Source organism: Pyrus communis, chromosome 16 (assembly GCF_963583255.1).
Source record: "Pyrus communis chromosome 16, drPyrComm1.1, whole genome shotgun sequence".
Taxonomy (NCBI): Eukaryota; Viridiplantae; Streptophyta; class Magnoliopsida; order Rosales; family Rosaceae; genus Pyrus; species Pyrus communis.
In genome coordinates this window covers 7059370-7074531 of record NC_084818.1, presented here as the reverse complement: position 1 = coordinate 7074531, position 15162 = coordinate 7059370, and the positions used below count along the sequence as shown (strand labels likewise).

Here is a 15162-nt window from a genome sequence, read left to right as displayed (position 1 = left end):
TGAAAAAAATCCTTACTTTCAAGGATTGAGATCTTATAAGTTGGAATGAGGCACAAGGTTTGGACGAGTCATACGAAGCAATGTGGGGGTTTTTAGCAGTCCTGAGATATTTAGGGGGTTTGGATAAGAACTTTAAGTGAGGGAGTCAGTCGGAGTGAGTCAGACTTAATCCCATTAAACCTAATCCTTCAGCCTAACAAACATGGGACTACAATAATAGCTAATCCAGTCCAGTCCAAAGAGAGTTAGTGAGCCCAAACAAACACACCCTTAATGTTTTAATGTGGGCAGTAGCCCAAGAAGGTATTTTGTAAACTCATGTTTTAATGGTTTATGTTAATGCATGTAGCTTATACAGTGGTGGAGCTATCTACAAGGTTAAGGTGGACTATATAGTCCAAGAAGGTATTTTGTAAACTCATGTTTTAATTGCTTATGTTAATGTTGTATCCTATATAATTACTCAATTTCAATCAAGTTTTTAGTGCACTAGTAATAAATAATCTTTTTTAAGTAATGCTAGAGAGATCAAATTTGTAAACTAATTGATATGAATGTTGATGAATGGATTATTACTTTAATGTTGATTAACATGCTTATTTCATATTGGTGACACATTATTTGATTTAAAAATTGAATCTCCCTATCATTATACCTATTATTTACGCTTAGAATAATAAATGAGTTCTCTCCTCCTCATCCTTTTATCATATTCATTATAAAATGGAGCACTTTTGCTCACCACCATAATTAAGGTGTATGCTCACCATACACCTAATCAACTGTAACGTGTCACTTCACCTAACTCTAGTTAATTTTCACATTAAATGTTACTTTTTAAATTTTGGAAAAAAAAAAAAAAAACTAAGGTTAAGTGAAATGTGGTAGATGATTAGGTATATAGTGAGTATACACCATATGTAATACCTTGAAAATTTAAATATATGAATATGCGGAGAGGATCGAAAAAATAAATCGATTTATGGTTATGAAAATAGAAATTGGGAAATTTTTAAAGTTTTAATTCCGGAAATTATTATAATGTACGAAGTTTGAAGTTTGAAAATTTATTATTTAAAATCCATGAACCATTCGAGGTCACAATTTATATTTTTGATAGAGTTCGATCTCACGAACGCGTGGGCGCAAACCATTCATGAAACGGAGTGATAACGAAGAAGTTATTAACGTTTAAAGTTGGAGATAAATTGGTAATTTTAAACTTCTTTGGAAGGCTCCATAAAATCTGGAGCCATGTTATATGCCACGTGTGTGGCTGAGATGAAAGGAAAAGAAAAGGGAAGAAAGAAATGGACGGCTATGATGAGAAGGAAAGAAGAGAGAGGAGAGAAAATGAGGGAAGAACCGACCAATGAGGAAGGAAAGAAAGGAGGGGAAATGAGGGAGAAAAGAAAGGGAGAACCGGACCCTCCCTTGCCTCGCCAACCTGACCCAGCCAAAATTTCCGTTTCCAGCCACCGTTGATGACGGCAATGGTGCCAAAATGACCCTCACTCCAAGACCGATCGATCCCTCTTCCATTTTTACACTTAAACTGACGAGGGAGAGTTCAATTTTGAGAAAAATACCCACGGTGGGTGCGTAGGCCTTAGGTGTAGATCCACCAAATTTGAAATGTTTTTGCTCAATCACCACCACCTTTAGTACCCTCTTGAGCTTAGGAACAAAGCCCAAATAATTTTGGGGGCATCAGAGTTCGTTTGAGGTCGAATCGAACACACATAAATTCAAGGGTTTCTGGCGGTTCAAGGCAGTTTTCCAGCCAAATTGGACTTGTCCATAAGTATGAAAATTGTTCCCCTCACTGAGATCTATTTACCTGTAAAATTTGGTAATTTTTGGAAATAGTTGATATTTTCCGGCGACACGGGATGACCAACGGCCACAGGTGGCGGCGCGTGGCTAGTGAGCCGACACCGTATTTTAAAGCTAATTTTGATGTTTTGAAACCAAATTTGATAAGAATTTGGTGTGGTTCACTTGTTTGAAACTATATGGTGATTGTTCGTCTCTTGTAGAAAATTCGGAATTTTAATTGAAATTGAATTGGCGAACTACGAATGGCTTGATCCCTGTTTAGGATACATAGGTAGTCTAACGAGACGTTAAATGCAATCATAAAATAAGTGAGATTAAATAATTCGAGACAGTATCTTTGGTTGGGAAATTGAGCTAAGTAAGGAATGTTGAAAAATAAGAGATTACCCTTATGTTTTGGTGAGTAAATTTTTGGGCATAAATAAGTGTGTGGAATCATAAAACTTAAGTAGAGAATTGTAATTGTAGATAGTTAACAAAATAAAATTTTAATTTGGGCCTATCAATAAAATTAATCCCCAAAAATAAATATTTTGGGGCCGGGGCGTTACACCATAGTTTATGGTGGTGAGCAAAAATACTCACGTTAGAAAATAACCATTTACCCTATGCAATCTAGTGTTTGTGCTTCTTACTCAAAAGTCAAGTTCTCGATGAGCTCAGACAAGTGCTTGATGTCTACTCATTGCTTTGTAATTACTGATGTTTTATTGTAAAACTTTTAGATCTAGTTTGCAAGGACCATTTTGGGACCAAGTTCTTCATATATGTATAATACCTTTTTATCAATGGCTGAAATATTGTAATTTTCTTCATAAAAAAAAAAAAATCACCATTAACTCCATATCTCCGCAATTTTCTTACTTATCAAAAGTTAAGTTCTCGATGAGCTCAGACGAGTGCTTGATGTCTACTCATTGCCTTGTGATTAACGATGCTCTATTGTAAAATTTTTAGATCTAGTTTGCAAGGACCATTTTGGGACCAAGTTCTTCGTATATGTATTTGTAATACCCTTTTATCAATGACTGAAATATTGCAATCTTCATCATCAAAAAAAAAAAATCACCATTAACTTCATATCTCCGCAATTTTCTTACTTACTCAAAAGTCAAGTTCTCGATGAGCTCAGACGAGTGCTTGATGTCTACTCATTGCTGTGTGATTAATGATGCTTTATTGTAAAAAATTTAGATCTAGTTTGCAAGGACCATTTTGGGACCAAGTTCGTCATATATGTATTTGTAATACCCTTGTATCAATGACTGAAATATTGTGATCTTCTTCATCAATAAAAAAAAAAAAAAAAAAACCCCATTAACTCCATATCTCCGCAATTTTCTTACTTTCCGTTGAGATTTTCCATGAATATCACCTTTGGTATGTCCTTAATCTCTTTATGGTACAAATTTCAATTAGTCCACTCAAGAAAAGAAAAACCAATTTTCAGTCGACATAAGCCTTTATAAGCCAAACTTCTCTTTATATCATATGTTCTTTTTTTTATCATTTGATTTTATGGTTTTAATATCAGTTAGTCCACTAAGCCACTTGATTTACGAGGAGACACGTGGCGTGCTTAAGATCTTCTTAGAGAACTTGATCAGAGACATGACTTACATTGAGCACACTCGCCGCAAGATTGTGACCACCATGGATGTGGTCTATGCGCTCTAAAGGCAGGGCAGGACCCTCTATGGGTTCGGTGGCTAGGGTTTGTTCGGGTTCTTCATGTCTTGCAATCAAGAAATGGTTGATGGGTTGGGTTTAGTGCTTAATTACGTATTAATTAGGTGGTTTAACTTTGTTTCGAATGTTAAACACCTGTTAGTGTTCTTGTAAGTCGCAATGGAAAGTGGTTATGGACTAAGTTTCCTATGTGTGTTAGGCATTGGAATGGAGTTGAATGAAATGGTGGTGTTTGGTCAAAAATTGTTATGTTTATATTTATATATTTTTTTTACTAAATCACACTCCCTCACATGTGTTTGAATTGCAATAATTTGTATGCAAGCAAGATTATGTTTATTATATATATATATATATGTATATATATTTACTTACTAAATCACTCCCTCACATTTGTTTCAATTGCAATAATTTATATGCAAGATTTAATTGAGCAATTTTTATATCTTCCTTCAGTAGAAAGAGAAATTTCGTTTGATCTTAATTCTTGTGGAACAAAAAAGGAAGTGCATTGGATCCGCACAAACCTCTTCGTATGATTATTGCACTGATATGTAGATGTACGTTGAAGATTGAGCTTGAAATATTAAAAACTTAGTAGTGTATCTATATATTTTCTATTGATAATGTCATTCTTATATAATTGATTTCGAGGGAAAGGGAAATTGAAATCAAGATTTCGAGTACGATAGTATGTGCAATACTTTCAACCAACTCAATTACAAATCTTTTGCTTCGCGTGAATGTGCGACAGTTACAAGAGACAAGTTGAGTGAATAGTGTGAATTGTGCTTTAGTGTCATTGCAAAAGGGAGCCAGCCGCATTCCTAACGACCACTCCCAGACCCATACATTTATTCACCTTAGACCATGACCCATCACAATTAATCTTCAAAACATTGGGAGGGGGAGGAGACCAGATCATAGAGTCGGCATCAGGAGTTGTAGGAACGTGCGGTGACAACAACCCGTGCCCGTGAGAAGTCCCCAAGAATTCGGTAGCAGCTTGGTTGGCGAGCGAAAGGCAGTCTCCCCTGTAGAGGGGAGCAAGCCGTTGAAGCTGCAGTGGCACCGCGTTTTCCATGAGGACACCGGAGAGAGGACCCAAGAGTAGAGATCCTTGTCATTCCCCACCTCCTCCTTGATAGTCAAGAACCATTGATCAAAAGTAGTAATATATTGTGGGTTAATACGGTAGTTTGAGGCACAGGAGAACCAAACTCCACTTGTCCAAGGGCAAAGGAAGAGGAGATGTTCAACAGTTTCCGGATGCTGCTTACAAAACGGGCACGTGGGATTGGTGCGGATCCTTCGTTTGAACAGAGCAGACAGTTGGAAGACAGTTATTTCCAATGCGCCATATGAAGAACCTGATCTTTGGGAGGGTATTGATCTTCCAGATATGCTTCCAAAAGTCAGCAGGGATTTGATGAGACTGTTAGGCAACCGTCCGGGAGGAAAGCTCGATCATGGTCTTTGTGATATGACAGAAAGCATAACCGGACTTAACAGAGTAAGCGCCGTTTTTCGTCCAGGGCCATATAAGACGATCCCGACAGTCGAGACCCCCAATAACCAAAGATTCAATTGCAGCTACTTCTTCCAGACGTAAGAAACCTCGAAGAGTACCTAAATTCCAACTCCTAGTGGTGACATCAATGAAATCACATGCAAGCGATGGAGTATCGGCAGGATTGGAGGATTCCGTCCGCCGAGGAGTGTAGCCACTTATCCTGCCAAAACATTAACTGAACAGCCATCGCCTACCAACCAACGGGCGCCCTCCACAATAAGAGCTTGGCCCTCCAAAATGTTACTCCAGGCCCAGGAGGAGGCACGAGATCCCTTCTTAGCAGATAAGGCGTCACCCGTCGGAAAATAGATACCTTTTAGAATTTGGGCCCAAAACGCCAAGCAATATTGAAGAAGAGGAAGAAGCCCAAATTCTATAAAGGCACAACTCCCATTTCCTCACCAATGCATCCTACGCTCGTTGTCATTTTGGCCCCACCAAAAGTTAGCTGTCATGGCATCGATTTCCTTGCAAATGGTCATGAGAAAAAGAAAGCAATTCATCGGTTAAGTCGGAATAGCCTTGACGACAGCCTTGACAAGAACCGGCTTCTCAGTTCTTCTAGTTCTTATACATTTTTATCTTCTTCTATTTGTGCTGTCACGATTAAGTCACGTTAACAATTTATATCACTATTGCTTTTTATCTTATTATCTTTATAAAAAATTTAATATAAAATATTGATTTGATTTAACCATGACGATGCAAAATAGATAAGAATAAGAGTGTATAAAAACTAGAAGAACAGAAAAGCCGGGTCGTCAGGGATAGGTACCGTGCGTCCAGCTTTGAATTGTCTGTTCGATGAATAATTGAGGTAATGGTAAGCTGGAAAGTGACTCGTGACTTGTTCGATGAATAATTGAGGTAATGGGTCCCAATTTTGAGAAACAATTAGTGCAAGTTGCAAGTGTTCAACATGATTTAATCTTTGTTTAAAACGGAGCTTCTCCTTCTTAATTTGACTTTTCCAAATATTGATTTGAGTAATTAAACTAATCTTCTCTAATATTTCTTACCGTTTAGCTTTTATAAAAATATAAAAATTATCAAGCTATTCTACCTGTGCTAGCAGTAATTTGCGGAATTGAAAAAAAAAAAAATTCATCGTCACATTGTAGATGTGTATTAAAAATATTGTTTACTATCTATATTTTTTATTAGTATGATAAATATTATTTATAAGTTTGTACTACATGATGTTTATATCGACTGAAAATTTTGGAAACAATGACATTGTACCAAACTTGGAAGAAAATGCCACCTAAAACAACCGGAACCAATCGAGTCATAGTCAACTTTTTTTTTTCTCTCTTAAAAAGGAAGATAAATGGTGACAAGTCACAGTTATTCACCTTTTACGGGAGACTATGGGGAGTTTTAGTCTACTCGTGGCTACAGTCAAACAAATTCACTAGCTATAAACATCAAACTTAAGACCTTCCACATTTTTTTTTGTTCATTGTTATTGTCAAATGATAGACCTTCTATATTTTTTTGTTTATTGTTGTCATAATCACCTTTGGTTACACCGTATTAATTTTAAAAACCAAATTAAAGCATCTAATTAAATTAATTGTAAACACAAACAAAAGGTCAATGCTTTATTATTTTATTTGGCGTGTAAAAAGAGCTAAAGCAAACAAAAAATGAAAAAGGCAAAGTATTCGGTAAAAAGTTGGAAATTCATAACAAAGCTTGCGGGAAAGGGCAACCGAAAGATGACAACAAGGGCGGCAAGTTGCGGAGCATCTCAGTGCAAGGTTCGATCCAAACAATGTGATGGCGAGTGTTTAGTTTTTTCTTTTCACATTTTAAACAACTTTAATTTACAAGTGTTACATTGAATTCCGAATGTAGCACACTTCTTCAGCTAAGGATGTCTGTAAAAAAGCATCGAGAAAATATGGTTAGATCAATTAGTTTAATTGCAATAAAACAAAGACATTGTTATAACTAGACCCGACTTGTATCCACATGCAACTCAAATTTATGAGTTTTGGACTGAATTCGTTGCAGTTCAACGTTATACTGTCTTCTTTGAAGAATTTGTGTGTAAAAAGAGTAGACGAACAGTGATATTAAACAAAACAATTCGAGATAAAATTCGACACACCGTTTAAACCAGCTGATCGAACAGTGACGTGTGACCAAATAGTGTACGCATAAATTGAATGAATTTACATACAGTAAGACCGCAATTATAGAAAGAAAGCGCAAACCCTAGGCGGCTGACGATATAATGGAACGTAGTGGGAAGCCACCACCTTGGATTTGATTAGATTCTCTCCTTCCTCTCTTTTTCCCTCTCTCTCTCACTTTTTCTCCCCCCTTTCCCTCTCTCCCTCCCTTGCTTTTCTCTCTCAATCTTCAACCACCTCCTCCTCAATTTCCTGCAACTTTCACACCTTTGAGCAAGCCAGAGCTCCTTCAAACTCTCTCCCAGCAGGTAATTCCTCCTCAATTTCCTGCAACTTTCGTACCTTCGATCGGATTTCGTTACTTTCGTCAACGCGTTTGCGATTTGAATTCAGAACTTCGATTTCGGGTATTTTGCTGGAAGCTTCTGGACTGATTTCAATTTCGCTTATTTTGATTTCGTTTCCGTCGAATTTAGTAGATCTGGTTGACCCCACCCACCACCCCCACCCCCACCGCCCCCCCCCCCCCCCCCCACATCGGTTTCATTGGCTGTTTTTGGCTTTTGGAAAATGTTTGATTGGGGGGTTTCATTGGCTGTTTTTGGCTTTTGGAAAATGTTTGATTGTTTTTTCGATCAGAGTGAAAGTGCTTATTTATTAAGCCGTAAACTTTCTCTTTTTATATGGATCGTCCGGACTTGTTTCGTTTGAATCGTAACGCTTTGAATTGAAACACTACTAGAAATTCGTTTTTTGGGTTATTTATTACAGAATAAACAGCACGGATAAAGGGTCTCTGTTTCTGCTTATGCTTTTGGGAAAAGTGCTTCTGTTTTGTTGGATCTATTAGGGTTTTAATTTGGTGTTTAGATTGTTGCTTGGTTACTTAATTATTCTAGAAAATGATCTTAGAGTTGGCAAATTGGTTTGAGTATAGTTTTCATATTATATCTATATATATTTGTTAGTATTATTTTGCAAGTCATATTGCATAATTGCATCTGTTCACACAATATGTAAATTTTTTTTTTTTTCCCCACTTTTCGTTTTTCAATTTGCCGATCAGCCATGATGCGTTCTTTACTTGTCTACAGATATGTGTGAATTGTTACTTTGAAGTCTGTATATCGTACTTTCCCGATTAGTCTATTTCGTTGACTTAGAGTTTGCTGTTTTATCTTCGAGTTCGTTTACATGTGCTATTGGGTTCGCTTGCTAATGTATAGCTTTGATTTTTGTTTTGTTTGTGTGCAGGATATTGAAATTGGAGAAATTGCACGGACGGATTAGCTAACTAAATTTGGTTTTTAGAAAAATAGTGTAGCTGCATAATTATCATAGTGGTGGTCTTGATAGTGACTTCAGAACGAATTCAGGGTCCTGCTAGTTGCTATTGACTTTGATTTATAGACGAGAAGGGGTAATATAAGATTGCAAAATCTTGGAATCATGCCGGTTTCGGGAAATGAAGAGGTGTTTATTTCCTTTCTGAAAACTGCTAACTGAGATCAGAGTCTCCTTTAAATTTATTGTTTTTCTGAATATTGATCAATTAAATCTTTTGTTGGCAGACTGGGGTTAAACCCGTCACCCGGAAATCTAGTGATTATAGTGCAGGTGTTCCTATCAAGAAAAGGAGGTTTTTCATGAGGCCTCCTTCACCTCCTCCTGAAGAACCAATTTTGTTTCCGAAAGAAGAACTATCTTCTTTTCCAGCAAAAATTGATTCAGTACAGGAGGAATCTCGGGGGTCGACTCCTTCATATGTTAGTATCACCAGTTCTGGACTTTCTGATGCAAACAAGATTCCTGAATCCGATTATGGAAAAGGAAACTCTGACGTTGCAAATGTTAGTGTGGCCCGAGGAAATGATAATATCTTTAGAGTCAAACTTGAAGAACCTAGCCTCAGGATTCACTCGAGTTCTTTGGATGACATGCAGAGGAAAGGGAAGCTTGTCTTGTCTGATAATCCTACACCTGAGTTGACTTTAAGGAAAAGTGAATTGACTTTAGCATCAAATGAAGCTCTTGCATCTAATGTAGGTAAGGAGATTTTGCAGAGCCGAAGTAAAGTAGAAGTGAAGTGCAAAGAAGAAGTGCCTGCTGTTGCTGAGAGTACTGAATTATTATTAGGTTTAAGGGAACATCTTGCTCCAGCGTTGACAGGACGGGTTATTGGTGATGACAGGAGTTACCGGAATCAGGGTAACTTGGAGCCTATGTCACTGGATTTGTCTTTAAGTAAAGAAAAAACCAGCAGCCAATGCGAAAGTAGTGCTAAAGGTTTGAATTCCCTTGGTGCTGATATGAGTGCATGTCGAGCAAACTGGGATTTGAATACACCGATGGATGCATGGACAGATACTGTTAGCGATTCTTCCGTATCCTTTTATGGGAGTAATGCAACTGGTGGGGTGAATTGCACAACTGGGTTAGTTGGAGCTGGTGTTAACAAAGAAGAACTGTCCATTGTTCAGACTCAGAACAGAGGTAATGAGCCCGTCTCATCCACACTTGCTAACCAGTACAAGTCCAGTGACTCCCTTCTTTTGCGCCTTAGTTCATCTTGCTTGCAGTTAAACCAGTGCCAAAACCCTTCTAGTTCGTCCAGTAAACTGGATTTACATAGGGTGATATCTGCTACAAACGTACCTAGATTGTTTGGGCCAATTAGAAATTTGAACTTGGGTAATCATAAAACTGTGAAATCAGAACCATTTGATGAGGGTGTCAAACTGGATGTTAACGTATCTAAACCCAGTAACACAGGATTAGTAGATAGTAGTAGAGCAGTGAAGTGTGGAGTCGTTGAGCAGGGGAATCTTGGAGCTGTTAAGTCTTCAAATACGAGCACCCAACATTCAGTCGATGCTAGACCCATAAAATCTGAACCAACTCATGTGGATACTCAAGAAACCATCAAGTCAATTGAAGGCACCTCAGTTCAACTGGATAAACATTTGATACAAGGTCTGGATAATCGTTCTTGTGACATGGCATTGCCTATGACTTCAGAGGTGTCTTGCCGTGTTGGAAATCCTTGTTCAACGGAGTTGACTATGAGCAGGGATGTGATAAAGCATTCTGGAAACGTTATTGCATATGCGCCTATGGAAGCTTGTCAAAGCAAAGATCAGGTTGCTGTATCTCAGGGTCCTGATACTAAGGGAAACAATACGCGAACAGAAGATGGTAATGTTGACAGCGAGAGTTGTAAATTGAAGTTTATGAATGATCAGTCACTTGATTCACGGGGAAGTGGTGAGGGTTCTGCCAGTGATGAGGAAAAGATTAATATATCTGCAGATATGCTGGAAGATTCTTATGGTTCTGATTGTGAATCAGATGGTGCTCATGCTTTGGATACAACCATGGATACTGAACAAGATGGTAAACGTGATGATTATGAAGATGGTGAAGTCCAAGAGTCAGTTGAGCTTACTGCGGTAGAGGAACCTATTTGTAAGGCAAGAGAAGTGGAACATGACGATAATGATGATTTTGATAATAAAAGGACAGAGCTTGTGGCACCTATTAACAATGTTCAGCCTACATCATTCTATAATGAGGCAAAAGACAACAAAGACAATCTTGCTGAAACAAGTAACAATAATTATAAAGAATCTTTCCAGGTAGTTCGTAATGATAAATCTGATACGGGCTCTGATGAAGATATGAGTTTGCATGAAGAACCATTAGCTGTTGAAAATCTAACAAGCGGAGCTGGTGTGGAAGGGTCAACAGAACCTGATGATCAAGCAGTGAAGATGGATGCCCAGAAATGTCAGGATGCAGAGTTCTCCGAGCAAGTCATTAATGGAAATCAAGGAACCGAAGTGGAAAGTGGTCAGGGTATAGAGCTGAATGTAAATAACACTGACCTGGCACCAATGGGTGACTCAAATTTGCCCAAAACATCCAGTAGTGGTGATAATGCTGCCAAGGATACCAGTTATGGAGGACAACGGAGCAGGATAATAACTTTGCCTCGATCTTCAACTGTTTCTCCGAGTAAATCAATATCTATTTCGGGACAGCCTTTGCCGTCAAGGGTTGGAAGAGAAATATTAACTGATGTAGAAATGGAGGAAGATAATATACATTCTCGAGGGAGGTGATTATTTTCCCTTGTTTTGTATTTTGACTTTTATTTGATTTTGAGGGTTAATAGTTGTATTCTAATCTAAAACTTCTTCCTTTTTGCCATTTTTTCCAGAGGTGAACCGTATGTTCACAGAAACCTGGGATTTTCAAGGGAGCGATACCAAGATCAATCACTGAGATATCCTAGATTAGGTTCTGGACGTGGTAGAGGGAGGATGCATAGTCGTGGCGATTGGGGTTCTGATCGTAACTATGCGTCGGAGCTTTATAATAATCAAACAAACTATCGTGTCCCCAGACATAAATATGCACCTGATGTTTCTGATGCTGACCTTGAATATAACACTTACAATATGCCTCCAGATAGTGCATTTTATGGTGCAGGTCGTGGAGGAAGGAAGCTTTCAAATGATGGACCACTTAACTACCGTATACCCTCAAGGAGGCGGTCTCCTGTTGGAGCGCACACCATTTACATGCCTCGCCGAAATCCAAGAAATGTTAGCCCAACCAGATTCAACGGTGAAGATGCTCCAAATTTGGTTGGAATGAGGCATAATGAGAAGTTTATGAGGGGTTTCCCTGATGATAGTGCAGACCCCCTGTTCACTCGTAGCCAACCTTCATATGAGGGAGTGCATGGCCAATTTGGACGAGGCAATCGGAACTTTTCTTTTGCACAGAGGAGAGGGATTCCCAGAGTTCGCTCAAAATCGCCAATAAGGTCCAGGACTCGCTCTCCTGGGCCATGGTCTTCTCCTAGAAGAAGATCCCCAGATGGATTTGGTGGGCCTAGAGAACTGACTCATCGAAGGTCTCCACCAGTTTACAGGATGGAGAGGTTTAGATCCCCTGATGACCCATGTTTTCCCGGAGAGATGGTGGTTAGAAGGAATCCGTCAAATGATTTGAGGAATATGGATCCTGGAAGAGACCATGGCCCTCCAAGGTCTGTTATTCCCAATGGGAGTCCTTCGAGCCGGAGTTTAGTCAGAAACAGGAGATATGATGTCATGGATCCTCGAGAGAGGCCAAATAATGGCGATTACTTTGGGGGCCCCATGCATTCTAGCCGTTTGCATGAGTTTGGTGGTGATGGAAGTGGTGATGATAGAAGAAGATTTGCTGAGAGACGTGGACCCGTCCGTTCATTTAGACCTTATAATGGTGTTGGTAGTGAGACATTTCATCTTAACGGAGAGGATGGCCCTAGGCCTTTGAGGTTCTGCCCAGATGATAATACCGAGTTTCAAGAAAGAGGCAATTTGAGGGAAAGGGACTTTGATAGAAGGATTAAGAATCGGCCAGGAAATGCTCCTAGAAGAATGAGAGGGATCGAAGACCAAGAAGCTAATTGCAGACATGGTGAACAGCCTTGGCATGATGATGTGTTTGATGATACGTCACAAGTGAAGAGAAAAAGATTTTGAGTTTGCTTCTGCCATGACCTTGAATTCGAGATTGGTTGTTCATGTCTGGCACACAGAATAGTCACTTTTCAGGGACATTCTATTGACTCAAAGCATCAAAACAAGATGCCAATCTGTTTGCATATGATGTTCTGTGGTTTCAGGACTGGATGCAAATACAGCCTTGCTTAATTGTCTCCCATGTAAATAGTTTGCATCTGGTACTATGGTGGTTACTGGTTAGTTCTTCTCGATGCTCATATTACAGTAATTATGGGTTTTACATGTAGTGCCTAAATTTCATTAGCAGTATTTATAGTTGCCATAGGTCTCGGTTGCACATCAAGGTCATTATCGTTGAGTTAGCCATTTAAACGCTTATGTGAAGATTCTCCTTAGTTTCTGAGTTATGTTTCTGCATTGGTTTTGATGCTTGGTGAGCGAGGGCAGGTATCCTACTAGGAGCTGTCATCACTCTTAACTAGTATTTAGGCCACAAAAGCTCCAATTATAACTGCGTCTCATCACTTTCTTCACGTCCATCTTCCTGTCGCACCTTGTGTGACCTCAGATGAGAAGCCCATCGGTACAGTTTGATCTTAGGTTCGAAAATTTTCTTCGTTCCTGGTTATGCGACCTGCAGCAATCGGCAGAGAAGCAGATCTTGTACACGCTTTCAGTATAGAACATCTTATTGGTTGGAGGTTGTAATGAATAATGATATGCAGAAATGTTGGAAACTGATGTGAATGAGAAGTTTGCTCCATTACTTCTTATGTATGAATAATGGAACGGGGCTTTGTCGGCAAGTTCTGGATCGGCTGCTAAGCTTACTAGTACTGAAGTCCACAGGTGAATAATGCTGTGTAGGAGGTTGTTTATATCTGTTGATCTGTTCCTTCTTTTCTTGAATGGTGGGTAGCTGACATGCTATTAGGGAACTTAGAAACATATTTGTCTGAACTTCCTGGAGTTGTCATGCAACGCTTTGTGCGCTTCTTATGCGCAGTTAAATCCCAACTGGAATCAGCCACAAAACGGGGAAATGTTGGGTGTATAATCGGTTACGTTGTGGAGACAGTTATCCCCTGGAAATTTAATACATTGAGATTTCTCAAAACTGGAAAAAGTAAGTTGGTTTTTGAGTGTCTGGGCAATGGAGGTGTCGGGAAGTCTTAGAACTAGTCTTAGAACTAGTGGAGGTATTGAGGTAGAATTGCTGCTTATGTGTTTCTTGTGCTACTTTCCTTCCTCATTAGATCAGCAGCAAGGTTGAGAAGTTGGATCCGGTTGCCGGCCAAACTTGCTGTAAGACCCGGTTGCCGGCCAAACTCGTCGTAAGACTCGGAACTGCCCTCTGCATCTAAATAAAACCTAAAAATCTATTAATAAGTGGAGGTTGCAGACGAGTAGGGGGGGGTGAAGTGAATTTACAATTTTGACTGCGCATTTCACTTGTGGCATGGAATGGAATTACTTTTATGAGTGGGGGCATTTATGGAATTTTACTGAGTTGATTTCCAATTTTCTGTTGGTATTTACATCGTTGAATGCCAGAAAATGACAACCTTGTTTGCATATGGATGTGATGTGATCAAGATTAAACATTTTGAATGTGACATGATCAAGATTAATTTTGGATTAATGCAAGCTTATTTGATATTTTTATTGAAATTGTAAAAAACTAGCATTGTTTGACAAGATCAATGATTCAAGTGCAATACAAAGTGGGCACTCTAACTTGACTTATTGTAAAGGATAAATTTTAAGAAAACTAATGAAAAGGGGTTGAAAACTTTGAGTTTTAAGAAAAATAACAAAAAAGTGTTGTAAATGAATAGTACCATGATTGGTTTTTTAAAGTAAAAATGTGGTTTTTCGTTAAAGTGAACAGTAGCAGGAGTTTTTCGTTAAAACTTCCTAAATTTTTGCTCATTTGGTACGCGCCTTGTCAAATTCTCATAATCACTTTTGCGGAGAAATACATAAGATGTGTGTTTTTTGTAAAATCACCTTGAGAAGCACATTAGAGGTGTATTTGTATAAAATCAAGTCATTTTCAAGTGATTTTATAGAGAAGCACTTCTCATGTGCTTCTTCCCTTTCCAAACAGGAATTATATGAAAATCGTCAATATTATTACAAAAATAAACTTGGTTAAATTAAAGACTACCAAAATTAAAAATCTAAGCAAAAACACGGAAATGTTCTTTTTATTGGAAAATTCCATGGGGTTCATTTGGTCCTATAGCCAATGTGAGAGACTGTAATCAAACTTCAACCATGTCTTCCTTCTTAGTCTTTTTTTTTGTTAATCCAAAATTTTATTTATTTTGCCCTCCAAAAAAGGAAAAAAACTTGAAAAATAAATTATTATTTTCACCCAGAAAAATAAAAAATCATT

The 15162-nt window shown here is 38.4% G+C and overlaps 1 protein-coding gene across 1 annotated transcript; it reads left to right on the top strand.

Moving 5' to 3' along the window:
- The first annotated feature begins 7379 nt into the window (after positions 1–7379).
- On the top strand, positions 7380–14426 carry LOC137720700 (uncharacterized). Its single transcript, XM_068459802.1, has 4 exons — positions 7380–7550; positions 8497–8715; positions 8814–11359; positions 11462–14426. The coding sequence occupies exons 2-4, from the start codon at positions 8692–8694 to the stop codon at positions 12777–12779; spliced, it is 3888 nt and encodes a 1295-aa protein (XP_068315903.1). The 5' UTR covers positions 7380–7550; positions 8497–8691; the 3' UTR covers positions 12780–14426.
- The last annotated feature ends 736 nt before the right edge of the window (positions 14427–15162 follow it).